Here is a 13,943-nt window from a genome sequence, read left to right as displayed (position 1 = left end):
AAAAAGGCTGCCAGCCTTCTGGAAGGCTTCTAATATGAGTGGAAAGGCACTATTGCAAGGGTCTTCTCTTCATTAGAAAGTAAGAAAATGTAGAGTTACTCACATAAAAAATGGAAAAGGTTATATATGTAGAAAGAAAAGTTTGTGTATTACTTGTGAATACCTTATCCAAATAAAAATAAAATAAAAAGTAATTGAGAACACTGCACTTCCCGTTTCTACCTCCTACCCAAGATCCACAAACCTGCCTGTCCTGGCCGACCTATTGTCTCAGCTTGCTCCTGCCCCACCGAACTCATTTCTGCATACCTCGACACTGTTTTATCACCCCTTGTTCAATCCCTTCCGACCTATGTTCGTGACACTTCTCACGCTCTTAAACTTTTCGATGATTTTAAGTTCCCTGGCCCCCACCGCTTTATTTTCACCATGGATGTCCAGTCCCTATATAATTCCATCCCCCATCAGGAAGGTCTCAAAGCTCTACGCTTCTTTTTGGATTCCAGACCTAATCAGTTCCCCTCTACCACCACTCTGCTCCGTCTAGCAGAATTAGTCCTTACTCTTAATAATTTCTCCTTTTGCTCCTCCCATTTCCTCCAAACTAAAGGTGTAGCTATGGGCACCCGTATGGGTCCTAGCTATGCCTGCCTTTTTGTTGGGTTTGTGGAACAATCTATGTTCCGTGCCTATTCTGGTATCTGTCCCCCACTTTTCCTTTGCTACATCGACGACTGCATTGGCGCTGCTTCCTGCACGCATGCAGAACTCGTTGACTTTATTAACTTTGCCTCCAACTTTCACCCTGCCCTCAAGTTTACCTGGTCCATTTCCGACACCTCCCTCCCCTTTCTAGATCTTTCTGTCTCTGTCTCTGGAGACAGTTTATCCACTGATGTCTACTATAAGCCTACTGACTCTCACAGCTATCTGGACTATTCCTCTTCTCACCCTGTCTCTTGCAAAAACGCCATCCCCTTCTCGCAATTCCTCCGTCTCCGCCGCATCTGCTCTCAGGATGAGGCATTTCATTCTAGGACGAGGGAGATGTCTTCATTTTTTTAAAGAAAGGGGCTTCCCTTCCTCCACTATCAACTCTGCTCTTAAACGCATCTCCCCCATTTCACGTACATCTGCTCTCACTCCATCCTCCCACCACCCCACTCGGAATAGGGTTCCCCTGGTCCTCACCTACCACCCCACCAGCCTCCGGGTCCAACATATTATTCTCCGTAACTTCCGCCACCTCCAACGGGATCCCACCACTAAGCATATCTTTCCCTCCCCCCCCCCTCTGCATTCCGCAGGGATCGCTCCCTACACAACTCCCTTGTCCATTCGTCCCCCCCATCCCTCCCCACTGATCTCCCTCCTGGCACTTATCCGTGTAAGCGGAACAAGTGCTACACATGCCCTTACACTTCCTCCCTTACCACCATTCAGGGCCCCAAACAGTCCTTCCAGGTGAGGCATCACTTCACCTGTGAGTCGACTGGGGTGATATACTGCGTCCGGTGCTCCCGATGTGGCCTTTTATATATTGGTGAGACCCGACGCAGACTGGGAGACCGCTTTGCTGAACATCTACGCTCTGTCCGCCAGAGAAAGCAGGATCTCCCAGTGGCCACACATTTTAATTCCACATCCCATTCCCATTCTGACATGTCTATCCACGGCCTCCTCTACTGTAAAGATGAAGCCACACTCAGGTTGGAGGAACAACACCTTATATTCCGTATGGGTAGCCTCCAACCTGATGGCATGAACATTGACTTCTCTAACTTCCGCTAGGCCCCACCTCCCCCTCGTACCCCATCTGTTACTCTTTTTTATGCACACATTCTTTCTCTCACTCTCCTTTTTCTCTCTCTGTCCCTCTGAATATACCTCTTGCCCATCCTCTGGGTCACTCCCCCCCCCCCCGTCTTTCTTCCCGGACCTCCTGTCCCATGATCCTCTCGTATCCCCTTTTGCCTATCACCTGTCCAGCTCTCGGCTCCATCCCTCCCCCTCCTGTCTTCTCCTATCATTTTGCATCTCCCCCTCCCCCTCCAGCTTTCAAATCCCTTACTCACTCTTCCTTCAGTTAGTCCTGACGAAGGGTCTCTGCCTGAAACGTCGACTGCGCCTCTTCCTATAGATGCTGCCTGGCCTGCTGCGTTCACCAGCAACTTTGATGTATGTTGCTTGAGAAAATGAAGTTGTAATTAAGGCTGTATTTCACTCTAGTTTACCAAAATGTTGCATTTATTCTACATTTGAGTTTCTTCAGTGGATCGTGACTTTTAAAGAAAGTGGAAAGCATAGGTATGAGATGAACTATAAAACATCAATTGTCAGTGTTTGGCTACATGGACCCAATCAGTGTGTTACAATGTTATAGATTTAGTTTAGTGATTAATATATTTTGAGGTGGTTTGTTCACTTAAAATGTTCCTGGTAGACATTTGATGGTTCAGAAGTGAGAGGTATAATAAAATATTGATTTTAATTGAATTGCTGCCATATAAGAGGAGGAGCTTTATAAATATTTGGAAAGTGATTTATGTTCAAGTATTCTGCATATACACATTGAGAGAGGTATATAGCAGAGAGGTTAAAAGTCTTGCATTAAGTTATAGTTATAGATATGTATGGAGAAATGCTCAATGACATTTAATCTGACCAAGTGTGACTTGGGGGGGGGGGGTCGGGGGGCTGGGTGGTATTTATTCCAGGGAAAAAATTTGCAGCTAATCGCAGGATTAATGTATAGAAGGTTCTTAGGGTCCAAGTCCATAGTTCACTGAAAATGTTCAAATAACAGTAAAGGAAGAATATGGCATGCTTACTTTTGTTGGTCAAGGCACTGAGTACGAGAGTCAGGAAGTCATACTGAAGCTATAGGAAATTTTCTATTGTGCAGAGAATAGTGATGTGGATTATGTACAGAGAAAAAAGAATCTGTTTAATTTGGCATTCAGATGTGGGCTGAAGTGTCTATTTCTGTGCGATGGTGTTCTCTGATCTATAAGGAAATTTAAATTTGCTGAATCAATTGGTAATTTCATAATTTTCTTATTCATTTGAGTTGTTTTCCTTTGCAGGGACATGGGCCTAGAATTATTTAGATCCCATGTAATAAGTGATCGGAAGGTTCAAAATAAAACTATTGATGGGATTCTTTTGTTAATTGAGAGAGAACGAAATGGTGAAGCTATTGATCGTAGTTTGCTTCGAAGTCTCTTGAGTATGCTATCAGATTTGCAGGTAAGATTTGAATTCTTTTAAACATAGTTAATCCTGTTAGTTTCATTTGTTGCTGTTTCATCTGTTGTTTTGTTTTGCTTTTCAGATATACCAAGATTCATTTGAGCAAAGGTTTTTGGAAGAAACCAATCGTCTGTATGCTACAGAAGGTCAAAGATTAATGCAAGAACGTGAGGTACGAAGTATCCTTTTTGCCAGCCTGTCCATTTTTAAGTGCATATTAAAGAAAAGTTTGATATACCACAGTTGTTGGGTGATGAACAGGTTTCACTTTTACAGATGTGCATTTTCTCCCCAAGTCAGGAAAGTATGTAAAATCACATTCCACGATATTGTAATACATGGCATTAAAAGCATACAAGGCTAAGGAAGGTCAGTCAATGAAAGTAGTGAGAGGTCACATGTTGGATTTTTGAATTTAAAATTATAGGAGCCTGTTCAAGTCAAGTGTTCATAACTAGAGATGGCCTATAAACAAAGTTACAACCAAAGGAATTAATAGATTTTGTTAATTGTGAGAAACAAAAGAGGCAAAACTTTTGATTCCAGTATGTAAAACAAAAAACAAATACTTCTGAAGGAGAAATGCCAGCGATTTCCAGTTATGTCCATGTGAAAAAAATTACTGTCCTCATTCATTTCCATTTTGAAATCACATTGCAGAGCTCCTGTCAAAAATCATGATTGGTCTACTATTTAAAATGGCTGTAATTTGACATTATTGATAATGCACTCAGATATCATTGTTAGTAAAAAAAAAAATTTGATGAGTATCTTGGCGTTTCAGATTCTAGACTTGTGTTTTAGCATCCAGGAAGTTAAAGGATTATCAAATGAACTTAGCAGGAATGTGAAATAAATTGATAGGATAGGTAAAGAGAACATTATACACTACTATTAGTGGGGTCTTAAAACCTATGTTAATGAAAAGGTGTGTGTTTTTAAAAAAAGGTCTTAACCACTTAATACTCCTTGATATATATTCAGTCAAGAAAGGGACGGGGAAAAGGAGTAATATAACAGCACTCATTAAGGAAGAGTATTTTGAGGCTAGAGAGAGAAAATATCCTATCAGGTTTGAGGACAGTATCCATTTGGTTCAAATCGTGAAAACATGCTATCAAGCGATAAGAATATTCTACAAAACAACTAAGAGTGGAATGGCAATCGAAAAACACGGAGTTAAGACAAAACTAGCAAGGATGTTAGAGATGCTTAAGAATGTGAATTTGGGAGAGTTCATTTACCCTAATATTGGTATAGATACTGTTAACAATGGTGATGGAATTATTGCAAAATGTTAATAGGAACTTCCTTAACTGGTTAGTGAGGAAGGAGGCATGAGTAGATCTGTTTCTTAGGGGGATAAAGTCGACCAAGCAGGCATGTACTTATCATTTGGAGAATAGGAACTCAAGTGTAATGTGGTTTGAATGGCAGTGTACGAGGGCAGGGCATGTTAAATGGAGAAAGGTTGAATTCAATAGGATTAGTGCAGATCTGGCCAGGGTAGAGTGAAAATCAGTTACTGACAGGCGGAAGCATTACAAAACAATGCTGATGTTTTGCATTTAAACTTTGTCCATCTTCAGAGTTGGTTAAAGCCAGTGACCAGGCCAAAGCTTTCTGGATGCAGTAGGTAGAAATTTAATTTAAAAGTATATTGTGAAGGTGGGAGAGGAGTTGCAGTTGTGGGGTGGAGAAAAATGTGACTAATGCTTATCAGTTGAGTAATTCAAGTGGTATTGGGGGCTTACAGGGGAGGAGAAAAGGAAAACAGACGGACCTAATGACATTTGGCATAGGAAGGAATTCTGATTTATTCTATCAGCATATAAGCAATTAGTAAAGTGAGCGGTGGGGTTCAAAGGTCATCAAAGTCTGGAAGAGGAATCACCATCAATGCTCAGGGCAGATATCTTCGGAAGAAGTGTTGTTTTTGGAGAGGGGTATAAGGACCAAGAAGGGATAAGAGGTATAGAGCAAGAACAATTTCTGGAAGGTACAAGAGGAGCTTGGGAAGACACCAATGGGTAAATGAGGATCATACTCCTACTGTAGAGGTTTGGGCAAGATCACTAGTTTTAAAGGCATTATAAAGTTCGATTGGAGGAGGCTTATCATTGTCAATGGTCAAAGCAGAATGTCAGTGCAGTCAATGGCACAGTATCCATTAGTCTTGGGAGTTCATGATAGATTGGCTCAAATGAGAGCTAACGTCCAAGAGCAAGAAGTCAATGGAGTTTGTAGAGAGTGGAAGAAAAATCCATGTAACCGGTATTGTTTCATAGTGCTTCAATCAGTACAGTTTCCCACATTTTTTTTATCCCATTTCCCTCTTCACAATCTGTGCTTCTGCTCTTATCCCAACAATGGACATAAGGCAGTGCTGTTAATGTTGTCTTGATCTTTTGTTTTCCAATAAACAAGTTCCTATTCTTGAAAGAATTTTGATATAATTTCAGCATTAGGTATTAACTTGCCTGTTTGCAGTTTACATGCAGTTGAAATTCACAACTTTATTCTATTTAGGTCCCTGAATATTTGCACCATGTTAATAAACGTTTGGAGGAAGAAGCAGATAGGGTTATCACTTACTTAGATCAAAGTACACAGTAAGTACAGATTCTGAACAGTTACTCAGTGATGTTTGTTGGTTGCATGGTGCTACATAATTTAATCTTTGCAGTATCTCTAAAACACTTATTTCTTAATGTTTTACCTATAAAAATGGATTTGGTTTTGGTTTGATCAACTTAGTTTCAGAATGCTATCTACTGAGGAAATATAATTTGGATTGCCCTGAAATAATCTATCAAATTAACTTTCTAAATCTAATTGCAATATTTGCTTAAGAACTGAGTTTGAGTAATGTCAATATCTTTGTGGGTTCTGTAGCAAGTTTATTACATTGTAGCAGGCAACTGTAGGCCTGAATTGTTTTTATAATTTTTGATTTGTTTAATTTTCTTCAGGAAGCCTCTAATAGCCACTGTGGAGAAACAACTTCTAGGAGAACATTTACCAGCCATTCTTCAGAAAGGTAACTTAGATTTTTAACTTGATTGCTGATATAAACTCTTAGGGTATAGTGCTCCAGTAAACATGAATCAGATTTAATTGTTGAGTCTCTTTTTGGAATTTGGTGATAGGTTAGTTGAAACTTGCATTATGCAAGTTACTTTAATTCTTGAAGAAGTTTTGGATTTTTCAATGCTTGGTGCTTTGCCCTATCTAGACCGAAGCAAAATTATTTGTAACACCCTGCAGGTTTAAACAGCCTTCTGGATGAAAATAGAATACAAGATCTTTCTCTTCTCTACCAACTTTTTAGTCGGGTTCGAGGTGGGGTGCAGGTTCTATTGCAACATTGGATTGAGTATATAAAGGTATGTTAGTCATTTATTTTAATATTTTGTTTATTTCAAATTGATGAAAAAAAATTAGCTGTAAGAGTCTGTGAATAAATTATAAAGTGATAAATTAACAAAGATACCTTCTTTTCTCCCATTTTGTGGTTGAGTAAATTTTCCAAGATGATTAACTTTTTACTATTTGTAACCGTATCATTGAAATTTGTTTTATTTTAACCAACTTATTTGGTATTTTTGTTTTACCTTTTCTCCCATTTTTGTTTTGGTCCAAGTGCATTTTTCGATTTGTTGCACATTCCTGAGGTTTCATGCAGATTTTAATTTGTGATTGGTATCATATTAGTTTTAGCAATGTAAACTTGCAATGGAATAGGGAAAAGTCTCAGTTATCTTTTTTTTTTCCAGACACCTGAATTCATAGCTTCATTGGGACAAAATCATTAGCCTAAGATCTGGGTTATTCTATTAAAAGAAACATTGTTTCTGCATCCACATTGGCAAGACCTCTAGGGTTTTGTTTTGCTCATTGGAGTACATATTACTCTGGAAACATATCTGAGCCCTTTTCGTCACAGGTCTCTTAAATAAAAATTATTGTACTTCAGAAAAGATTGACTCTTGATTTTAAGGAGAGGAACTTTCTTTTACTAGAAGTGTTTAACCTGAGTGAAGTACTATGGCTGTTAATGCCAAAAAAAATGTTCACGCGATAGGAAGCACCTGTGTTGAGAAGCATTTCTTGTTATGGCTCTACAGTATGTCCCGTGATTAAGATTTCATTGGCTTGTTGAAACTTAGAAATGTTTTTGAAGTTTAAATGTGCGAAAACAAAACCTGCCAGTTGTTGAGATTCAGAAATAAAAATCATAAATTTTAAGGTTGTTGCTAAAGGAGGATTTCTTTGTCAAGGTGTTTGCTAGAGTTTCACTAACAGCATAATGTATGAATCAGTTGGTCTTGGTTGAAAGCAGTTGGTGTATTGGTAATTTAGTAGCTACTAGAAATTGCGCTGGTTATGTCCTTAAAAGCATCATAAAGTTGGGGTTTCATTTATTGAATGCCATTCTGATTTCTTCGGTTCGTTGTAATGCATGGACTTCTGCTCAGCTGTGCGTTGTACTTGTTTGTGATGAATAGGGATGCTGGTCGGAGAAATGAAGAAAGATCAGAGTTACTTGTCCCAAGTTCCAAAATACCTTTTGTATCATGGCCCATATTAGAAAGGTGTTTACATTGACAAAATTCTTGAGGATATGTGCTGCTTCTTTAAAGAACAGGGTTTCCCTCCCTCTTCTATTGATGCCTCCCTCACCCTCATTCTCCTCAATTTCCTGTACATCTGTGCTCTTCCCAACTTCCTGCCACTGTAATAGAGATATAGTTCCTCTTGTCCTTGCCTACTACCCCATCAGTCTCCACATCCAACAGATTATCACAGCAACTTCCACCATCACCAAAGCAATCTTACCACGAAACATCTTTACTTACACCTCAACCACCCCCATCAGATTGCTCCTTCTCCAGCCCATGGTCTTTCCCACCCACCTGGCTTCACCTATCACCTTCCAGCTGGTTGTTTTTATTCTGGCATCTTTCCCCTTCCTTCTCAGTCCTGAAGAAGGGTCTCAGCCCGAAATGTCGACTGTTGATGATTCATTTCCATAGATGCTGCCTGACCTGAGTTCCTCCAACATTTTGTGTGTGTTGCCCTTGAGGATATAGATCTTAAGATTTGTAATATTGGCACAGGTTGTGGAAACAGCCCTTTCAAAATGCAATTGAAGTTGTGTTCCATGTTTAAATTATTATGATTGAAGTTGAGATTTTTTTTGATGTGAAATTATGAGGTCATTTTTGTATTTTCAATTAATGTTTGTATGTTTCAGAATTTAATTTTTTCCCCCCTCAGACATTTGGTAGTACTATAGTAATTAATCCTGAAAAAGATAAAACGATGGTTCAAGAACTACTTGATTTCAAGGACAAAGTGGATCATGTAGTAGATGTCTGCTTCCTGAAGAATGAAAAATTTGTCAATGCAATGAAAGAAGCCTTTGAAACTTTCATTAACAAACGACCAAACAAACCAGCTGAACTAATAGGTATGTTGATCTATAAAGAATAATAGTCCCTGACCAATTATTTCCATAATAAGCAAAAATTAAAGCATTACACCAACTTGATATCCCAATAGCTTTTGAATTTATTTATTTATTTTATTGATTTAAAGATACAAGGTGGAGTAGGTCTTTCCCGTCCAATAAGCTGTGCCGCCCAGTAGCCCACCTACTTAACCCTAGCCTAATCACAGGACAATTCATAATGACTAATTAATCTAACTGGTACATCTTTGGACTTCTGGAGGAAAGCTGAGCACCTGGAGGAAACCCATGTGGTCACTGAGAGAATGTACAAACAGATGGCGCCAGAATTGAACTCTAAACTCACCCCCAGCTGTAATAGTGTCATGCTAACCGCTATGCTACCATGGCAGCCTGAGAGAAATTTTACTTTACAGGGTATAGAATTCCTGTCAGACTGAACCAAGCCATATCAAACATTGTATAAATCTTGCCCCAGAAATTGCATGTAATAAAAAAAACTGGCGCATCTTTGAAATTCCTTTTCTTTCATGTAATGTCATACTTTTCTATTGAAACAGAAGGAAATCAATCCGTTAATTTATTATAGGAGTCAGTATAGTGAAATCCATTGTTCGCTTCAGTTTTTTAAAGGCTGGATGATTCTGTTGTAACGTTATCAAATGCTTCATTTGAATTGAATTATCCTTTTATTTCATGTTCTGACATTTTCAGAACTTTCTCTTAGAGAGTTTGTGTGATGTGTTCTGAACTTAAAGTGCTAGTGTGCTTGTAGCTGAGCTGCCTAAGAAGCTTGCTTAAGTGTCCAATAGGGTTGGCAATGTGATGAGTGGATCATTTTAGAGTAATAGGGGGTGGAAATGCTTACCACTGGTTTCATTAGTTCAAAGCAGATTATGGTATTCCTCTGAATGGCATTTATGATGGCTCATAAATGAGCTGTACAGTGGTATATAAAAGTAGCAGTAGTAAATAATGTCCCTGAATGAATGAAATTTTTATGATATTGTCGTGTTGAGCACACTCCCCTAAGTGCAGCCTTAAAAGAACTGGCCTCCCAGTAGAAACTTGTAGAGGAGAACTTGTTGGATCTTTTACAAGGTGGCCAGCCTAAAGACATAAAAGGATCATCAGGTGGGTGACCTGAACCAACCTGTAAATGATGGAAAATTTGACAAAAACTTTTATGCCCCAGATTTCACTAAAATTGTTTATGATCTTCCAAGACGTTCAGGAACTTAAAGTTGCAGGTCATTAGCGAGACAAAAACTTGGAACACATTAAACATTTAAGCATGTTCAACAGTTAACCAAACCATTTTTAAGCATTGCTGAAACACAGTAATACTGTAAAAGTCTGCCTCATTGAGTGCTTGTCCTCAGTGATTTTCCTCAAATGTGACAGTCTTCAGTTGAATTGTACACCAAACAAATCAAAATACAATCTGTTGCTTAATAATGACTACAGCAATGGGAATCCAAAACTGTAATGACTGAGAAGGTTCACTGTTTTCCTGCTATTACTCTGTACTTATTCAGTGTGGGCAGTGTATTGCCACAAAGAATAATTGAGCCAAATTTTTGAGTGTTAAAGGAAAAGCAGGATAAGTACGTGCGATGAAAAAGAGGAAATTGTAAGCTGGTAGGATAAGATGGTGAGAGAAGATGGGAGCAACAATGCTGCAAAAGCTATTGGGATTTTGCCTCTTGTTTTAGATGAAGTAACAATCTCCCATTTAAAAGAGAATTTAATTTTCAAGAGACAATCAGTGTTCTTCTCTTTTTCAGCAAAATATGTGGATTCAAAGCTTCGAGCTGGGAATAAAGAAGCTACTGATGAAGAGCTTGAGAAGATGCTGGATAAGATTATGATAATATTTAGATTCATTTATGGTGTGTTTATAATTTTTTAATCTCTAATTTATAATTAATCCATGCCTCATCATTAGACCAGTGATTTTTTAAAAAATATATATGTTGTGGTGTGCTGCAGAGCTACTTGCACTTGAAGTTGATGGCGAAGGCTCAGCAACCAGAATTGTAGTTGGATGTCATGGAGTTGCCACATTTATTTATCTTTATTGTATTTATTGAGATAAAGCGTGGAATAGGTATTTCCAGCCCTTCAAACCACGTCATCCAGCAATCTGAGCCGAATCACAGGACAATTTATGTTGCCCAGTTAAGCTACCAACTGGTACATCTTTGGACTGTGGAGGAAACTGGAGCACTTCGGAGGAAACCCACACAGTCACGGGGAGAACATATGGGTTGCCTGTACTGTAAAGTGTTGTGCTAACCAGTACGCTACTGTGCCACACACCTTCTCGTCATTGATTTACCATTTTGGAAATATAGGTGTGGAGCATGCAATTGGCCTAGCTTTTGTTGCCTTTTCTTTAGCCTTCTTTCCCCCAAGTCCCCAGCATATCTGAGTTGCTTCCCAATGTTTTATCCCAGTTCCTGTAGAATGAATGGTAAATTGGGTGAAGAATCAAAGGGTGATAGGCTCCTGATCTGGTCCACAGCAATGAATCCATATTATCAGGATCAGGTTTATTGTCACCTGCATGTGACGTGAAATTTGTTAACTTAGTAGCAGCAGTTCAATGCAGTATATAATTTAGAAGGAAAAAAATAATAAAGTAAATTTTATTCAGTGTACTTTATATGTATATTGAACAGATTAAAAATCATGCAAAAAACAGAAATACTATATATTTTTTAAAAAGTGAGGTAGTGTCCAAGGGTTCAATGTCCATTTAGAAATTGGATGGCAGAGGGGAAGAAGCTGTTCCTAAATCACTGAGTGTGTGCCTTCAGGCTTCAGTACCTCCTACCTGTTGGTTTAAGTGAGAAAAGGGCTTGACTTGGGTGCTGGAGGTCCTTAATAATAGGCACTGCCTTTCTGAGACACTGCTCCTTGAAGATGTCCCTGGTACTTTGTAGGCTAGTGCCCAAGAGCTGACTATTTACGACCCTCTGCAGCTTCTTCTGGTCTTGTGCAGTAGCCCCTCCATACCAGACAGTGATGCAGCCTGTTAGAATGCTCTCCATGCTACATCTATAGAAGTTTTTGAGTGTATTTGTTGACATGCCAAATCTCTTCAAACTCTAAATAAAGTATAGCCGCTATCTTGCCTTCTTTATTACTGCATCAATATGTTGGGACTAGGTTAGATCCTCAGAGATCTTGACACCCAGGAACTTGAAACTGCTCACTTTCTCCATTTCTGATCCCTGTATGAGGATTGGTATGTGTTCCTTTGTCTTACCCTTCCAGAAGTCCACAATCAGTTCTTCTGTCTTACTGATGTTGAGTGCCAGGTTGTTGCTGTGGCACTACTCCACTAGTTGGCAGATCTCATTCCTGTACGCCCTCTCGTCACCACCTGAGCCTCCACCAACAATGGTTGTATTGTCAGCAAATTTATAGATGGTATTTAAGCTATGCCTAGCCACACATTCATGGGTATATAGAGAGTAGAGCAGTGGGCTAAGCACACACCCCTGAGGTGCACTAGTGTTGATTGTCAGCAAGGAGGAGATGTTATCATCAATCTGCACAGATTGTGGTCTTCTGGTTAGGAAATGGAGGGTCCAATTGCAGAGGGAGGTACAGAGGCCCAAGTTCTGCAACTTCTCAATCAGGATTGTGGAAGAAAGAAAATTAATTTGTGCAGCAGATTCAAATTTGGGCTAGTTAGATGGCTTGTTTGAAAATTTGATAATTGCACAAATTAATCGACATTAAAGAAATGTGTGCCCTTAATTTCTAATGATTTCACTTGGCTTTAGCTTAGCAGTGAATTTCTTTTTGTTCATTTTAAAACGGATGAATTTGAAGGCTTTAAGCTAATTTCATTGACTTTTTATTCTGGACGTACAGTCGAAGAACTAAGCTTTAATTCCAATTTGTCTTTTTAAAAAAACAGGAAAAGATGTTTTTGAGGCATTTTACAAGAAGGACTTGGCAAAGAGACTGTTGGTGGGGAAAAGTGCATCAGTTGATGCAGAAAAATCAATGCTGTCCAAATTGAAACATGGTGAGTTTGTCTTTGAAGAAATTGTGTTCGAATGAATGTTTCAGTTCCAAAAGACATTTTTAAAAATTGCTTTGCTTATTCCCATTCTATTCGTAACTCATTATTTTTGTACTTTAACTTTGAAATTCAGACTTCTGAAATTTACAGCAGCAAGAATCTCTTAGTAAATGAATGTAAATGACTACAAATAAGGAAGTCCATTTTGTTTCAGAATTCTAGCAATATGGATAAACCTTTGCTTTTAATATACTTTTAAATTGTCCTCACTTTTTTAGTTAGTTGCCCACATTTATTAATATCTTACTGAAGCCAAATCTGTTTGCTTTAAAAGGATAAGACCATAGGCATAGCAGCTGTGTCAGGCCATTCAACCCATTGATTTTCTTTGCCATTCCATCATAGGTAACTTGTTATCCATCTCAATCCCAATCACCTGCCTTCTCCCCGGTAACCTTTGATACTCTGACTAACAAAGAACCTATCAACCTTTGTTTCAAGTATCCTTAATGATTTGGTCTCCACAGCCATCTGTGGCAATGAATTCTCCAAAACTCTCAATACTCCAAGTGCAGTCTGACCAATGCCTTATAAAGCCTCAACATTACTTCCTTGCTCTTGTATTCTAGTCCTGTCAATGACTGCGAACATTTGCCTTCCTTACCACCAGTTCAACCTGCAAGTTGACCAGTAGGGAATCCTACACAAGAACTCTCAAGCCCCTTTGCACCTCTGATTTATGCATTTATTCCTAACAAAGTGCAAGACTATACACTTCCCTACACTATATTCTGTTTGCCATTCCTGTGCCCAATCTAAGTCCTGCAAGCATCCTCCTCTGCTACACTATCTTCCCCTCCAACTATCTTCATATTGTTCACAAACCTGTCCACAAAACCATGAATTCTGTTATCAAAATTGGTGACATATGATGAGGAAAGAAAAGTGGTTCAAAACACTGACCACTAGTCACCAACAACCAACCAGAAAAGGCCCCTTTATTCCCATTCCTTGCCTCCTGCCAGTCAGCCAGTCTCTATCCATGCAAGTATCTTACCAGTAATACCATGGGCTCTTAATGTTGTGAAATGTCCTCATTTGCAACACCTTGTCAAAGGCCTGAAAATCCTCATGAACAATATACACTGCCTTGCCTTTGCCTATCTTGCCCATTAC

General features: G+C 39.0%; 1 protein-coding gene across 1 annotated transcript in view; it reads left to right on the top strand.

The window, feature by feature from the left end:
• cul4b (cullin 4B) overlaps positions 1-13,943 on the top strand; it is a 67,616-nt gene that overhangs the window by 22,814 nt on the left and 30,859 nt on the right. Inside the window, exons 6-13 of the mRNA XM_063060899.1 lie at positions 3,087-3,249; positions 3,335-3,424; positions 5,782-5,864; positions 6,225-6,292; positions 6,520-6,638; positions 8,533-8,725; positions 10,513-10,617; positions 12,660-12,770. Coding sequence (XP_062916969.1) covers positions 3,087-3,249; positions 3,335-3,424; positions 5,782-5,864; positions 6,225-6,292; positions 6,520-6,638; positions 8,533-8,725; positions 10,513-10,617; positions 12,660-12,770 — 932 coding nt within the window. The remainder of the gene's footprint in view (positions 1-3,086; positions 3,250-3,334; positions 3,425-5,781; positions 5,865-6,224; positions 6,293-6,519; positions 6,639-8,532; positions 8,726-10,512; positions 10,618-12,659; positions 12,771-13,943) is intronic.

This window comes from Mobula hypostoma, chromosome 10, assembly GCF_963921235.1.
Source record: "Mobula hypostoma chromosome 10, sMobHyp1.1, whole genome shotgun sequence".
Lineage (NCBI taxonomy): Eukaryota > Metazoa > Chordata > Chondrichthyes > Myliobatiformes > Myliobatidae > Mobula > Mobula hypostoma.
This window is presented reverse-complemented; position numbering and strand designations above follow the sequence as displayed.